The sequence below is a fragment of the Zalophus californianus genome, chromosome 1 (genome assembly GCF_009762305.2).
Source record: "Zalophus californianus isolate mZalCal1 chromosome 1, mZalCal1.pri.v2, whole genome shotgun sequence".
NCBI classification, from domain to species: Eukaryota; Metazoa; Chordata; class Mammalia; order Carnivora; family Otariidae; genus Zalophus; species Zalophus californianus.
This window is the reverse complement of record NC_045595.1, coordinates 54662547-54676261: the sequence shown is the minus strand read 5'-3', so window position 1 is coordinate 54676261 and position 13715 is coordinate 54662547. Positions and strand designations below refer to the sequence as shown.

At 50.8% G+C, this 13715-nt stretch overlaps 1 protein-coding gene across 1 annotated transcript; it reads right to left on the bottom strand.

The window, feature by feature from the left end:
• Positions 1-8597: 8597 nt before the first annotated feature.
• On the bottom strand, positions 8598-11851 carry TRH (thyrotropin releasing hormone). Its single transcript, XM_027585431.2, has 3 exons — positions 11652-11851; positions 10410-10631; positions 8598-9759 (listed from the first exon to the last, which is right to left on the bottom strand). Exons 2-3 carry the CDS (start codon positions 10621-10623, stop codon positions 9257-9259), a joined length of 717 nt encoding a protein of 238 aa, XP_027441232.2. The 5' UTR covers positions 10624-10631; positions 11652-11851; the 3' UTR covers positions 8598-9256.
• Positions 11852-13715: the final 1864 nt, after the last annotated feature.

The window sequence follows — 13715 nt, the reverse complement described above, 5'->3', positions numbered from 1 at the left end:
CTACCAGTTTCGCAACCGGTGAGAGGAAAGAAACAGCCTCCTGCCAATAATTCCGGCAGAAGGCCTGGAGCTGACTCTCACAGGCCTGGGTTGGCCTACCCCTGAGCCAATCACTGTGGCGGAGTGGGGAGGAGGGGCCGAGTCCCGCTCCGAGCTAAGGGATTAAGGAGGCGCCCTCCTGGCTGTGTGACCCAGGCAAGGCACTGCATCTCTCTGTGCAGAAATGTACTTGTCATGGGGAACTTGGGATGATGCCAACAAAACAGGCAAGTCCTTCACTCAGTGCAGGCGCTCCCCTGTAAGTATAAGCAATACTGCCTGGAGGTGAAGAGATTCTCACTCTTCCTCTCCCTCATGAACTTTCTCTCTCTCTCTCTCTCTCTCTCTCTCTCTCTCTCCCTCTAAAAAAAAAAAAGTATTGAGGACCCCCAAAGAATTTTTGATTACATGGATTATATCTACCGATATTTCCTATATTAGAAATTAAATTGAGAATGTTTAAATGTTTATTTGCTCACTTAAAAATACCTAATAAATCCATTATGTGTTAACATAAATAAAATGCTTATGGAAAATACAGCTTTCAAATAAAAACAATTTACTGAGAAGAGTGACACTGGTTTACATTTTTATGCATTTTTTAAATGTCTGACTTAATAGAAAACAGCTGGATTCTTTTATCTGCTCCTGCATTTAATCAACAGATTAAATTTTGGTTGAAGTATAAGAAGATAACCTGGCCTCACACAGATACGTAGTTAGGAAAGTGACAGCCTCGTAGATCCCCTGCAAGGGTCTTAGGACCCTAGGGGTCTTCAGAGCTGCTATATATGATGCATGAGAGTCAGCCTCTCTATAGCTGTTCAACTTGGAAGCGGACTGTCGGCATGTAAATGTCAGATAAGTGGGCAAATCGCCTGACCTCTGTGACTCAGTTTCCTCCTAGAGAGGGTTAAATAATTGTTTCCTGTGGAGTGGTTTGAGCAGTGCTTGGCACATAGTAAGTGCTAATAAGCACTGACTGTTATTACTAGCTCAGAGCCTGGCACTAGGAGGGCTCCCCTTTTTGCCTAGGTTGGGCATCCCCTCCAAGATCATGTTCAACCTCCCAAGAATGGCCTGGACTTCCATGTTCTCCAGGACCACTCTGAGACCCTGTGCCCCTCCCACAGGAGACCTGGCCGAGCCCAGCACGTGCCTGTGCCATCTCTTTGGCCACAGGCTCAAAGCAGCCTCCCCCACGTGTGCCTGCCCGCCTCTGGCACGGTGGACCAGTTGTACCTGCGTTGGGGCCGGGAGGCTCTCCTGCCCAGCAGCTGGCAATTAGGAAGTCCCTCTCCATAACGGACAAGACCTAATCAGCCTGCTGATAATTACCAGGCCCAGAACGTGGCTGCAATTCAGGAAGGATGATCCCCAAAGACTAGAGCCACTTAAATCCTGGCATTGACCATGGGTCCCCTTGGTAACCTGTAACTCAGCACAATCTAGCCACTGAGCTAATTGATGTTCTCCAAGGCAGTCAGCTCGCACTCGGGCAATCGAAATGGGCTCTAATTAGCAACATCCTTCAGGTAAGACGCTCCACATGTCCTCTTGCCACCCAAGAGGCCCAAGCAGGAACTGAATCTCTCGGCAAGCCAGTCCTCTGATTGCATTTAACTAATCAAAATAAGGTTCGAAGAAAGAATTAATTAGAGACCATATTGGAGGAAGTCATGATATTAAGATGTTTCCCAGCAAAGCAGGACAGGCAGCTTCACTGAATTCATGAGAGGCAGCTCCTTGAAGAAACAGTCCCCAGCTTTTCAAAGCTGCCTGAGCAAGCAACATCAGGGGGAGAGAAAGGACAGCTGGGCTTGCAGTCTTACAGAACCCGGATGAGCCCGGTCGCGCCATCCACGTAAGACGTGTGGCCTGGGCAAGTCGCTTCACCTCTGAGCCAGGTGTTTCTCATCCATAAAGTGGGGGCGGAAATGGTGGGTGGAACGTGCCTTCCACAGGGCCCTGCATGTAGTAGGATCTTGGTGGCACAGCGCAGAGAGCCCTTTTGTGTCCTCCAAAGTGTTTTAAAAGGTGGAGTAATTGGGTAGATGTTACACTGGGTTGCAACATAGGCTCTCAGGTCCGTGGCCCACCTTGGGGCCGGGTTCACCGGTTTGTGGTGACTGCACGGCATCCTACAACATTTGGGTTTGCCTCCCACCTTGCCCTTGGGCTGGTCTCAAATCCCAGAACCACCTTTGCACGTGTGGCCTTCGTTCATATTCAACAAACATTTGCCGAGCACTCGCTCTGCACCAGGCACTCTCCTAGGTGCTGGGGTTGCTGGAGTGGTCCCTGCTTCACGGAGCACAGAGTGTGGTGAAGAAGAAGACTCTTATAAAAGAAAATCATCAAGAAGACTGTGGCAGATGCTCCTGGTACCTCACCTCATCCCCTCAGCTCTCACCTTTGCAGGACACTTAATGGCACCCTGAGATTCTTTACACAATGGCCTCCTTCTTGTGGTCGGCACATAGGGCAAGCTGGAAGCACCAGAGAGTTAACATCCCCAGGAGCAGCCCTCAGCCCCTGATTAAAGGGAATCCTTGGAAAATCTCTACCATCCTCATTCCATCGAGTGGGACAACTCTGAGGCCTATCTACAGTTTCCCAAGGAAAACGTGCTCACTAATGAATTCCATATGCCACTTCCCTCTCTTTTCCCAAACACTCCCCAGCTCCCGGACCACTTCCTGGGATCACCCTCCAAGGAAACCACTTGGACTCAAGTCCTTGTCTAGGGGTCTGGTGCTGGGGGCACCCAGCCTGAGACAGATATAATTACAAACTGTTATAGCTGTAAGGCAGGGGCAGGAGGGATGCAGTGCCACATCCCGACAAAGTGTTGTCTGAAGTGACAGTTAAGGAGGAGTAGGAGTTACTTAGTGTGAATCATCAGAGTTCAGCGAACAAACAGAAACCATTCTGGAAATGTTAGGCGAAAAGAATTAACACAGCAGGCCTGGCATTCAGCTCCTGACTGCTGTGGCCTCACAGGTGTATCCGAATCCATCCATTGCAATTGGACATGTGTCCTGATTGGCTGATGCCTGTCTTGGACCAGTTGTTGACTATTATTTTTTAAGATTTTATTTATCCATTTGACAGAGAGAAAGAGAGCGTGCACGCACAAGCAGGGAGAGCAGCAGAGTGAGAGGGAGAGGCAGGCTCCCCGCGGAGCCGGGATCCCGATGCGGAGCTCGATCCCAGGACCCTGGGATCATGATTTGAGCCAAAGGCAGGCGCTTAACTGACTGAGCCACCCAGGGGCCCCCCAGTTGTTGAATATTTTGAGAATCACTCTTGGAATTAGGTGTTTATGAAAAGGGCTTGAGGAGCAGGCTTGCAGAGTGATACGACAGAAGCCACCTGCCAGGGAAGCTGTTTCCTCTGTTTCCAATCAGGAAGATGGGAAATGAAGAGGCCACCATTGGGATTATTGAGTTTAAGAACTCACTACTTGGAGCACCAGTCAGCAATAAAAAGGAACAAACTACTAAAACTTGCTGCATCATGGATGAAATTCAAAAAGGTGCTAATGGGTGGAAGCCAGGCACAAGAAACCACATGTTGTATGATTCTATATGTATAAAGTGCCTAGAAAAGGCAGATTGATGGAGAAAAAGTAGATAAGTTGTTGTTTGGGGCTGACAGTATAGAAAGAGATTCATTGTAAAAGATATTATAACGGGGGTCTGAAAATGGTCAAAAATTTACTAAAAATCATTGAATTGTATGCCTACAATAGGTAAATTCTATGATATGTTAAGTATACACCTAATAAAGTTGTTTAAAAGGAAAAGGAAAAAAAAAACATACTGGGGCACCTGGATGGATCAGTCTGTTGGACATCTGCCTTTGGCCTGGGTCATGGTCTCAGGGTCTTGGGATCGAACCCCACGTCGGGCTACCTGCTCAGTGGGGAGTCTGCTTTTCCCTCTCTGTCTCCTCCTCCCCCTTGCTCATTAATAAATAAAATCTTAAAAAAAAAATACTTCTGGGCGCCTGGGTGGCTCAGTTGGTTAAGCGACTGCCTTCGGCTCAGGTCATGATCCTAGAGTTCCAGGATCGAGTCCCGCATCGAGCTCCCTGCCCAGCAGGGAGTCTGCTTCTCCCTCGGACCCTCCCCCCTCTCATGCTCTCTCTCTCTATCTCATTCTCTCTCTCAAATAAATAAACAAAATCTTAAAAAAAAAAATACTTCTGGCCAGAAAGCTGCTATCAACAATTGACTCTAGATACTCCCAAAGCTGGGGTTTGGACACTGGGAAGCTGTTGCAGAAATATCACACCTCACTATGGCCCTGCTTTTTCAGCACGAAGAGTCAAAGCAGCCTTCCAAATCTCACACAAGAGCATCCATGTGGAGAACTTACTGCGTGTCCAAGACTCTAGCTGCAAGGGAGTCTGGGAAATGTAGTCTTTGCTTTCCAACCTCCACAATGCTGGAAGACACACAGAGGGGAACTCAGGGTGCTGGAGTGGAGGTGGGTGGGAGGGATGGGGTGGCTGGGTGATGGACATTGGGGAGGGTATGTGCTATGGTGAGCGCTGTGAATTGTGTAAGACTGATGAATCACAAACCTGTATCCCTGAAACAAATAATACATTATATGTTAATAAAAAATTAAAATAATTTAAAAAATTTTTTTTAAAAAGGGAACACAAGGGCCTCTACACAGAGGGAATACCATGAACAAAGGCTCTGAGTTGTGTGCGGGTAACACAATAGAAGCCAATTGGGCAGGCCATTGTGGCTGCGGTAAGGAATTTAGATTCTATCCTAGGTGAAATGAAAGCCACTGATAGGTCTTAAGCAAGGTGGTTGCCAAAATCAGATTTGCACTTTGAGAAGGTCCTTCTGGCTGTGCATGGAGAGTAGGTTTGGGAGACAAGAGTGGAAGCCAAAGACTAGTGAGGAGGCTACTGTAGTCTCCAGAGGTTGATGGCCAAGGATGATGGTGGCCAGGGTCAAAGTCGTGGCCCAGGAGCTAGAAGGAAGTGGTGGATTTGGGGAGATAAAATCTACAGAACATGGTAAAAATTCTATGTGGGTGATAGGGGAGGGGAAGCATAAAGACAACTCCCAAGTTTCAGACTCATGAACTTAGAGAAGCCACCTTACTTCTCTCTTGATTTGCTTTTCTCTAAACTGGGGTATGACTATGATGGGTAATTCATTCGTTCAACAGATATTTACAAATCACCTACTGTGTGTCCAGCAGTGGATATAAAAGTACTTTTCCTAATGTCTGGCCCAGGAGGAAGTGCTCAGGAAAAAATTTTTTTTCTTTCATCCTTCAAAGCTCTACTCAAGTGCCCCTTCCCCCATGAAGGCTTCCCTGATTCCACCCCAAACCACCCTGCTTTCTCACACATCTAAGCCATGAGAGTCTGAGTCCCTGTGTGGGGCCTGGACTGAACCAAGGTAGGGAGAGAGGGAGGACTGGATAAAGCACAAGGCCCGGATGAGGCACATGCCCTTCAGGGTTAGAGGATAGGGTGAGGGAGGAAAAGGAGGGTCCAAAATACCTCGGATTTCAAATGTTAGCAACTCCAAGAACACATTATTTCTTCCCACTAGGCCTTTGTTAATGCTCTTCTCTTCTGCCTGAAATGTCTTTCTTTTTACTTACCCTTTGACTCAGCGTGGATGCTCCCCTCCGGGAAGCCTGCTTCACACAAGGACCCCTCGTCTGTGCTCTCCTTGCATGATTTGCTCACCAAAATCAACACTTCTCACACTGGGTGGCCATCATCTGTTTGCTTGTCTGTCTCCCCACTGGATAGGGAGCCCCTTAAGGGCAGGGTCCCCCAGGAAGTCAGGCTGGGCAACTAAAATAGAAATGACTTAAAGCTTTCCACATCTACTCAAAATTTATTGACCACCTACTTCGTGCTGGGCCCTGATCTAAACAGCTCTGATGAAGGTGATACATATGAGAAGGGAAAGACGGGAAGGATTTCAGTGGAGAGAGACCCAGGGAGGAGGCATCTGTGTTAGTCCGAATTGGCTAAGTTTGTTGGAGGAACAAATAAACCCTGAAATCTCAGTGACTTAATACAAGTTTGCTTGTATTAATACACTCAATACAAGTGATTTAATACACATGAGAAGTCTGATATGGGCACGCAGTGTCTAACTTCCATCTGGTGACTCTGGGGTCCAGAATCCCTCCATCATGCTTTCTGCCATCTCAACATGTGGCCTCCCAGGCTTTCAAGGCAGGAAGAAAAGGGCAAGTGAGGCTTATGGGCTCTAAGTGCCTCAGCTAGGGAGTGACACCTGTCTGCTCACAGCCCATTGGCCAGGGCTAGTCATGTGATTCTACCCCAAGTGCAAGGGAGGCTGGGAAATTTAGGGAAGCGCACCAAGCATCTCTGCCACAGCATCCTAGGCTGAGTGAAAGGCACATGTGTGAGAGTGGGAAGGAAAGGGGGTATTTGGGGGAGTAGCACATAGACTCTGCTAAAGATAAAGCCCTAATTCCTGGCATGGACTCACAATAAAGCCCCAGTGACTGATTTTTGGTTTTTGTTAAACTTTTTGTGTGTGTGATTAGAGAATGAAGGAAGGAAGGAATAAGTGGTCCTACAAGGTTCAGTTTTGGATCCCTTCTTGTCCTGAGGCACTAGACCTCAAAATGCCATTTATCAAAGATCTGCTTGGTGCCATGCACTGCGCTAGGACTGTACACATTATCACTCCGTCCCATTTAATCATTAGAACAACTCTGAGGGAGGGGTAGGGATTGCTGGGCCCACATTACGGATGAGAAGACTTAGGCTCAAACTAGTTTAATCATTTGTCCAGGGCTGAAGCCAATGCCCAGATCCTTTCCATCATGGTGCATTGGTACAATCACTCACAGGAGCAGAGGGAAAAGCCTTAATTGGCTGGGAGGGTGGTTTTCTCACACTCTTCAAGTCTTCCCCTATCTGAGGAGGTAACAACATCCCGCACATCAATCAAGTTTGGAAGCAAGAGAAGGTGGAGTATATCCTTGGTCAAGTGCTTCTCTTACCCACGCTCAACTGCAACTCAACTCTTTTCAACTGTAAATGGACATGGCAGCTGGCCTGGGGGCGGTCATGGGATTCACTGAGAAAGTGTCTATAAGCACTGAGCACCAAGGAAGCACTGCATAAATGGTCCGTATTGACTCTGTTAGGGTACTCACCTCCAGAGGGGGACTGAGAGCAGAGGGAATGTTATTAGGGCCGCACTTGCCCTGATGGCAACAATGGGTGTTTTAAGGTGGCCGAGTGGAGTGGAAAGTCAGGTGTAGAGGAATGCCCTACACACTTCATGCACCCGGGGGCGGTACCCTAGTCTCTGTGTTGGTTCTCTCATCTGAAAGTGAGAAAAATCAGCAAATCCATCAAATGCTTAATATTTCAGAGGGCTTGGGGGAGTAATATTGAAAATAAGGGTGTAAGTGCATCTTACAAAGCCCAAGTCTCCCTCTGTCCTGACCACACCTGAACCACGAGCTCCCTGAGGAGAGGAGCTGGGGCTCAGACACCCTTCTAGCCCCCTTCTTCCGCTGCCCAAGAAGGTGACCAAAAGCTGTCTGCAGAAAAAACAAATAGCTCATCCATCCACCAAACAAATGGTAGCCTAATTTGGAGTCTAAGGCCTGAGGAAATTGGGAAGTTCAGTCTAAATCAGAGGTGGCAAACTGGCAGTGAGTAGGCCAAATTCAGCCTCAGACAAGTTACTTAACTTTTCTGTACCTTGGTTTCCTTACTAGGAAAATGGACATAATAATAGTAATACCTAGAAGGACCACTGTGAGGATTAAAAGAATTAATACAGGGACATCCAGCTGGCTGTCAGTGGGGCTCGTGACTTTTGGTCTTGGGGTTGTTTGAGCCCCATGTTGGGTGTAGAGATTACTTAAAAAAATAAAATCTTAAAAAAAATAAGAAGGTTATATGTGAAGTGCTCAGGACAGTGCCTGACACATAATAAATGTTGTGTATACATTGTTTTTTATTTTTTAAAGATTTTATTTCTTTGACAGAGAGAGGCACAGCAAGAGAGGGAACACAAGCAGGGGGAGTGGGAGAGGGAGAAGCAGGCTTCCCACTGAGCAGGGAGCCCAATGCGGGGCTCGATCCCAGGACCCTGGGATCATGACCTGAGCCGAAGGCAGACGCTTAACGACTGAGCCACCCAGGCGTCCCTGTGTATACATTGTTGTTATTATTTGATTCACACAATGTTTTTGGATTTAAGTGTCTTCACTTAGCTGGCCTCTTCATTTTGCCTCAGTCCCCACCACTCTCTCTTGTCCTACACCCATCTTGCCTCCCTGCACAGGCCCAGAAGGCCCTCGTTTGAGTCCCCAATGACAGCCTGGTCCTTTGTTCTCACTGTGGCTGCTGAATGACACAGGCTGTTGATTCCTGCCATCGAACCATGACGATTACAAACCCAGAGGCCTTGATGCCCTTTCTTAATAGAATTGGGGAGCTCTAATCTTGTCCCACTCAATGTTAAAAAGAGAAACCCCACACCAGATGAGACACAACTGTAACCACAGAGCTCCAAGATTATGCAGATGCATGTTTTATTATCATTCGGATGATTATCATGGACAGGGGAAGATTCTAGAAGGTTATATACAAGTTCAGTTTTCAGGGCTATTTCCATGTGCCTGCACATATTTATTCCCACAGCCACCACACAGCACACCACAGGATGCCGCTCCCTGCAAAGCTTTGCCCAAGCAGAGCACAGCCATGGGGCGGGGCTCTGCCCACCCACAAAAGGACGCCCAAGAAGGGGAGGATAGAAACTGGATTTGGACATCACATCTTCAATCCCACCCTGACCTCACTGGCTGCTGGATCCGTAGTCACCCTGCTTCTCTCTGGGGATTGCTCAGAGGACACAGAACGGTCATTTTAGCCAGAGCTAAGGAAGGGGAGCAGCCTGAGGGGGTGTAGGGAGAGGGACTCTGGGATCTGCTCCCTTGCCAACAGTGGAAAGTGGGGTAATATGGGGTTTTAACTCAGAGGCTTGCTTTCTCATGTCCCTGAAGGGGAAGGGGGGACAAGGCCAGGGATTTGGGTGTTGTATATGGGGGGAGGGCTCAGGTGTATGGTCAGGGATCTAAGGAGGAGGGAAAGAGGACATCACAAAGGGATAGGGCCCACAGGGCTTAAGACATTCTTAGACTCTAAACTTCATAGGAAACTGGGTTCACTCCTCCAGCGGCTCCCTGGCCCAGGTTGCCCGCCGCCCAGGATGCTGCCGCTTCTCCTCGGCCCCCTGACTCCTGCTCAGGTCATCCACGAGCCCCAGCAGCAGGCTGGCTTGACCACAGGCTCCCCCGGGCCCACACGGGCCTCCCAGGGCCCTCTTGCCCGGATGCTGGCGTTTCTCGGGCATCGGCTCACCCTCCTCCTCCTCCTCTGCCCCCCAGCTCCTCTGGGCCTTGGAATCCACCAGCCGTCTGCCTGGGTGCTGCCTCTTGCTGAAAGTGTACCCCAGCCAGGAGGAGCGCCGGCCAGGATGCTGCCGCTTCTGCTGGGTGACATCGGACCATGCGACCACATCCTCCCTCCGGCCAGGGTGCTGCCGTTTGTGGGGGCTCACAGCCCCACCTTCTTCCTCCTCCTCTTCAACTCCCTCTTCTGCCTCCCCCTCCCTTTTGCCTGGATGCTGCCGCTTGGAGAGCCAGTCTGGTTGAATGATCTGAGCCTCTGGGGAAGGAAAGAGACCAGTGAGGGACCCTCTGCCCCTGAGCACCTTCTCCAGCCTTGATCCTAGATAAGGCAGATTCCCCGCAGCACTCATCCAGAGTCACTGCCTTGCACAGCCTCTCAGGAATCGCACACATGCACGCACACACACAGATGGTCAAAGGCCTCTGGTTTCAGTCCCAGCTCTGCCATTGCCTAGCTGTGTGACCATAAGCAACTCACTTAACTTCTCTGAGCCTCAGTTTTCTTCTGTGCAAAATGAGGGATAATAACAGTCTGGATCTAAGAGCTTGTTAGGAAGATCAAATAGTGTGATAACGTGTTTGAAGTGCTTAGAACAGTGCCTGGCATATATGCACCTAGTAAGTAGTAATTAAAACTGTCACGTACAGAGACTTTTTCTCTCTCCCCTGCACAGAATCTTCCCCACTGAAAGTCTGTTTTCTGTGAAACAGTCCCAGGACCGACATGGAAGAGAAATCTGATCTCAGGAAAGGGTCAACTCATGATCCTGCTAAGGTTATGATCAAGAGTTTCTAAGCTTCTGGAGGGCAAGAGTTTGGATGACCAAGTCCCTCCCCACCTCTGCGTCCTGGTTCCCTCCAGCCCTCTTCAGGTACTCTGGTGGGAGGGACACGGCCGCCCCTCACCTGATTCTGGCTTGCCCTGGTTTCCTCGCAGCCGCTGGAGGTCTTCGCCGAGCAGTAGGAGGCGCTCCGCCTGGCGCAGTAGGTGGTCCAGACCCGCGTGCTCGGCGGCCATCGCTGCTTCCTGTTGGGCCACACCGGGCTGTGCGCGACCTCCCAGAATACCAGCCACGGTCAGGGTCAACGCCATGGCCAGCAGCAACCAAGGGCCGGGCATCGCGGCGTCTGGAATTGGGAGGACAGAGAGAGAGAGAGAGCATAAGCGCGCCGCACCCCTCTCCCAGCCCGCACCTTCTTCCCCCCTTTTCTGTCCCAGCGGGTCCCCAAGCTAGGTAACAAACCGTTCAAACATCCTCCCACGGGCAGGACCACCTGCCACCTTAGGGTGGGGCGGGGGCAGCTTCAGCCTTTGGGTGTCTTCACCCATAGAGATGCTTGGAGTGACTGGCCGCGCGCCCAATTCTGCCGCGCGAGCCTGGAAGCCGTGGGAACCCCATCGCCACCGCCACTCCTCAGTGTCACTGAGCGCAGTGCTGCCTGGCCAGGAGTGTAACCACCCAGAGGGCCCGGCCCGACGGCCACAATGCTAACTGACGCGTCGCAGGCTGACTCTTCCCTGAGCCACATTCTTGGTCCAACGCTCCTTTCCAACGTTCTAATTCCGATGTCAACGTTCCGATTCCAAAGCTAAGATTCCGTTTCTAATTCTAAGATTCTATGGCCAAGCTAGGAAGCCAGTTCTAACTCTAAAATCCCCAATTTCAACGGTAAAATTGTTTCTAAGGTGGGACTGAAACTCTAAGGCTAACATTCGAGTCCAACGCGAAAATCAGTTTCTAACATCTGGATTCGGATTCTAACTCTCAGGGCTCTGACGCCGGACGCCCTGACTGCCCGGTTCTGCCCCCAACGTCCGCGCGCGGACCTACAGCTGCCATCCAGGCAGGGGTGGGATGGCGAACTTTCCATGCTACCGACGGTCGGCGCCGAGCAGCTCCAGGAGCTGGGACGTGAGTGCACAGGAGCGAACGCCTCCAGTGTGCCTGCGCCACCAGGTGCCCGGTCAAGTCCCCGGCCCGCGCCGTGGAAGACCCGGGGGTGCGGACGCCACACGCTCCCGGGAGGCGCTCGGGGGACAAACGCCGCCGCCTCTCCCGGGGGCTCGCCCGGTAGCGGGCGGAGAGGGCCCCCTTCCCAGTGCTCCCGGACGCCCCCTGCGTGGGGAGAGGGGACGGAGGTGGTTACCTGCCCCGCGAGAGCTCCGCGGAACGGGTCCGAGATGCTGGGGGTCCGAGTTCGGAGTTTCGGAGTCCAGAGTCGGCGGGTCAGGAGGCCGGGAGCGTTCGCAGGACCCGGGAGTCGGCCGCCGGCTGCTCCGCGAGGCCGCTGCTTATATCCGCGCGGGGCGGCGGCGCGGGTGAGGTCAGCGGGGAGGGGTCGCGGCCGCCGGGAAGGGGCGCTGACGGCAGCCAGCCCCGTGGGAGCCGGAAATCAGCGCCCCCGGAAATCTGCGGCGGGGGCGGCGGGGGCGGCGGGGCGCGAGCCCGAGGTGGGGCGGGGTGGGGGAGTGGTGCTGATGCCCGGTCGCCTCTGCACCAAGCTCCGAAGGTTTGGTCGCCTCTGCACCACTCCAGAACGCTCCTGGAGTGGCCACAGAGAAGCAGAGAGATACTGAGAGAATCACACAGTTGAAAAGAGACACACAGGAGAGAATAGGAATAGAGACAGACTGAAAGAGGTACACAGAGACGGAGCAGAGACACGCGCGCGCACACACACACACACACACACACACACAGAAGGAAAAAGAGAAGGGGGAGAGGACAGAGGAAAAAAGGGGACAAATGGGACCTGGGCTCTGATTCTGACCATGTCACCTCCAGCATTGGAGGTGCCTCCTGCTCCCTGGACCTCAATTTTCTCATCTGTACAGGGGGAGAGAGGGACAGTTTTCAGAATTCCAAAACTGGTAGCCTGGGGCCCCCACTAAGTCACAGATGGTTTCGTTGGATTCCCACAGTGATTTGAAAAAAAAAAAAATGAGTAACGTTTAAACTCAGGTAAAAATTGGATTTATGGCTTCTCTTGAAAATCTCTTGAAAAAGAATGGATCCGGGCGCCTGGGTGGCTCAGTTGGTTAAGCGACTGCCTTCGGCTCAGGTCATGATCCTGGAGTCTCGGACCGCAGCGGGCTCCCTGCTCGGCAGGGAGTCTGCTTCTCCCTCTGACCCTCCCCCTCTCATGCTCTCTCTCTCTCTCTCTCTCTCTCATTCTCTCTCTCAAATAAATAAATAAAATCTTTAAAAAAAAAAAAAAAGAAAAAGAAAAAGAATGGATCCGCATTTCCTCCCAACAACAGCCAGCTGGAGCTGAGCGTGGTTGCCTCAGTCACCAAGGCAGGACATTGGATTTTGTGGCCCTTGGACCAGAAGTCTGTTGGGGCCCACCCCATCCAGGCAAAGGAGGAGAGGAGATGCAGGGAGGAGAAAAGCATAGGTGACAAGGACCTTGTCCTTCAATCAGTCCCCAAAATCACATTGGAAGAGAAAACGGCCACATCTAGTCCTGAGCACAGCCTCCACCCTGAAACATTTAAGGGGCACCCACAGTGTGCCAGGCTCCTTGGTCAGTCCTAGAGACACAGAAGTTAGCCAGACCCACTTGGAGCCACGTTTTAGACAGAGGGAACGACATCAGTGAAGGTATCTCCTACCTCTGGATGATCTCAACATTAGTCTGCTTCACCATGCAGTATGTCTTCAACCTCCCATTTTAGCTTAGCACCTGCTGAATGTTCCAGGCCCTGCTAGTGTTCTAGCAAGGGATTCCAGAAGTGTTTAATTATCACTCCTTTCTACCATATCACTGCATCTTCACATCACCTGGCAAGGTAAACAAGGTAGAGACTATTAGTCCCAATTCCTTTAGAGACACACAGACTTGGGGAGTCAGAAGGACCTTGAAAATTAGAGGTGGAAGGGAACTTTCAGAACACCAGCTAGAGTCCTCTCCTCATTTTAGATGAGGAAGCTAAGGCTGATCGAGATGACCTGATCTGCTTCCTGACTCCCAGGCACCCCCGGAGTCAGAAAGTTGGCTGGGGTAGATTGCAGACCTGAAACCCCAGGCTTGATTTCCCAGCCAGACTCCAGGATTTGAAGAATTGCTGTCCTAACTGAGCATTAAAACAGTCAGACCTGTTTTCTTTCATATATAAGGAAAAGGTGTAAATTGATAGAATCGCTGTGGGTGGCAACCTGAAAATTTAACACATGCATACCTTCCACAAGACCTCCTGCAGATACCCAT

Excerpts from the sequence above, each read along its gene's own strand:
- TRH (XM_027585431.2), bottom strand. The coding sequence starts at position 10,623 with ATGCCCGGCCCTTGGTTGCTGCTGGCCATGGCGTTGACCCTGACCGTG. Across the intron at positions 9,760-10,409 it reads CCAGGGCAAGCCAGAATCAG|AGGCTCAGATCATTCAACCA; the intron begins GTGAGGGGCGGC and ends TTCCTTCCCCAG.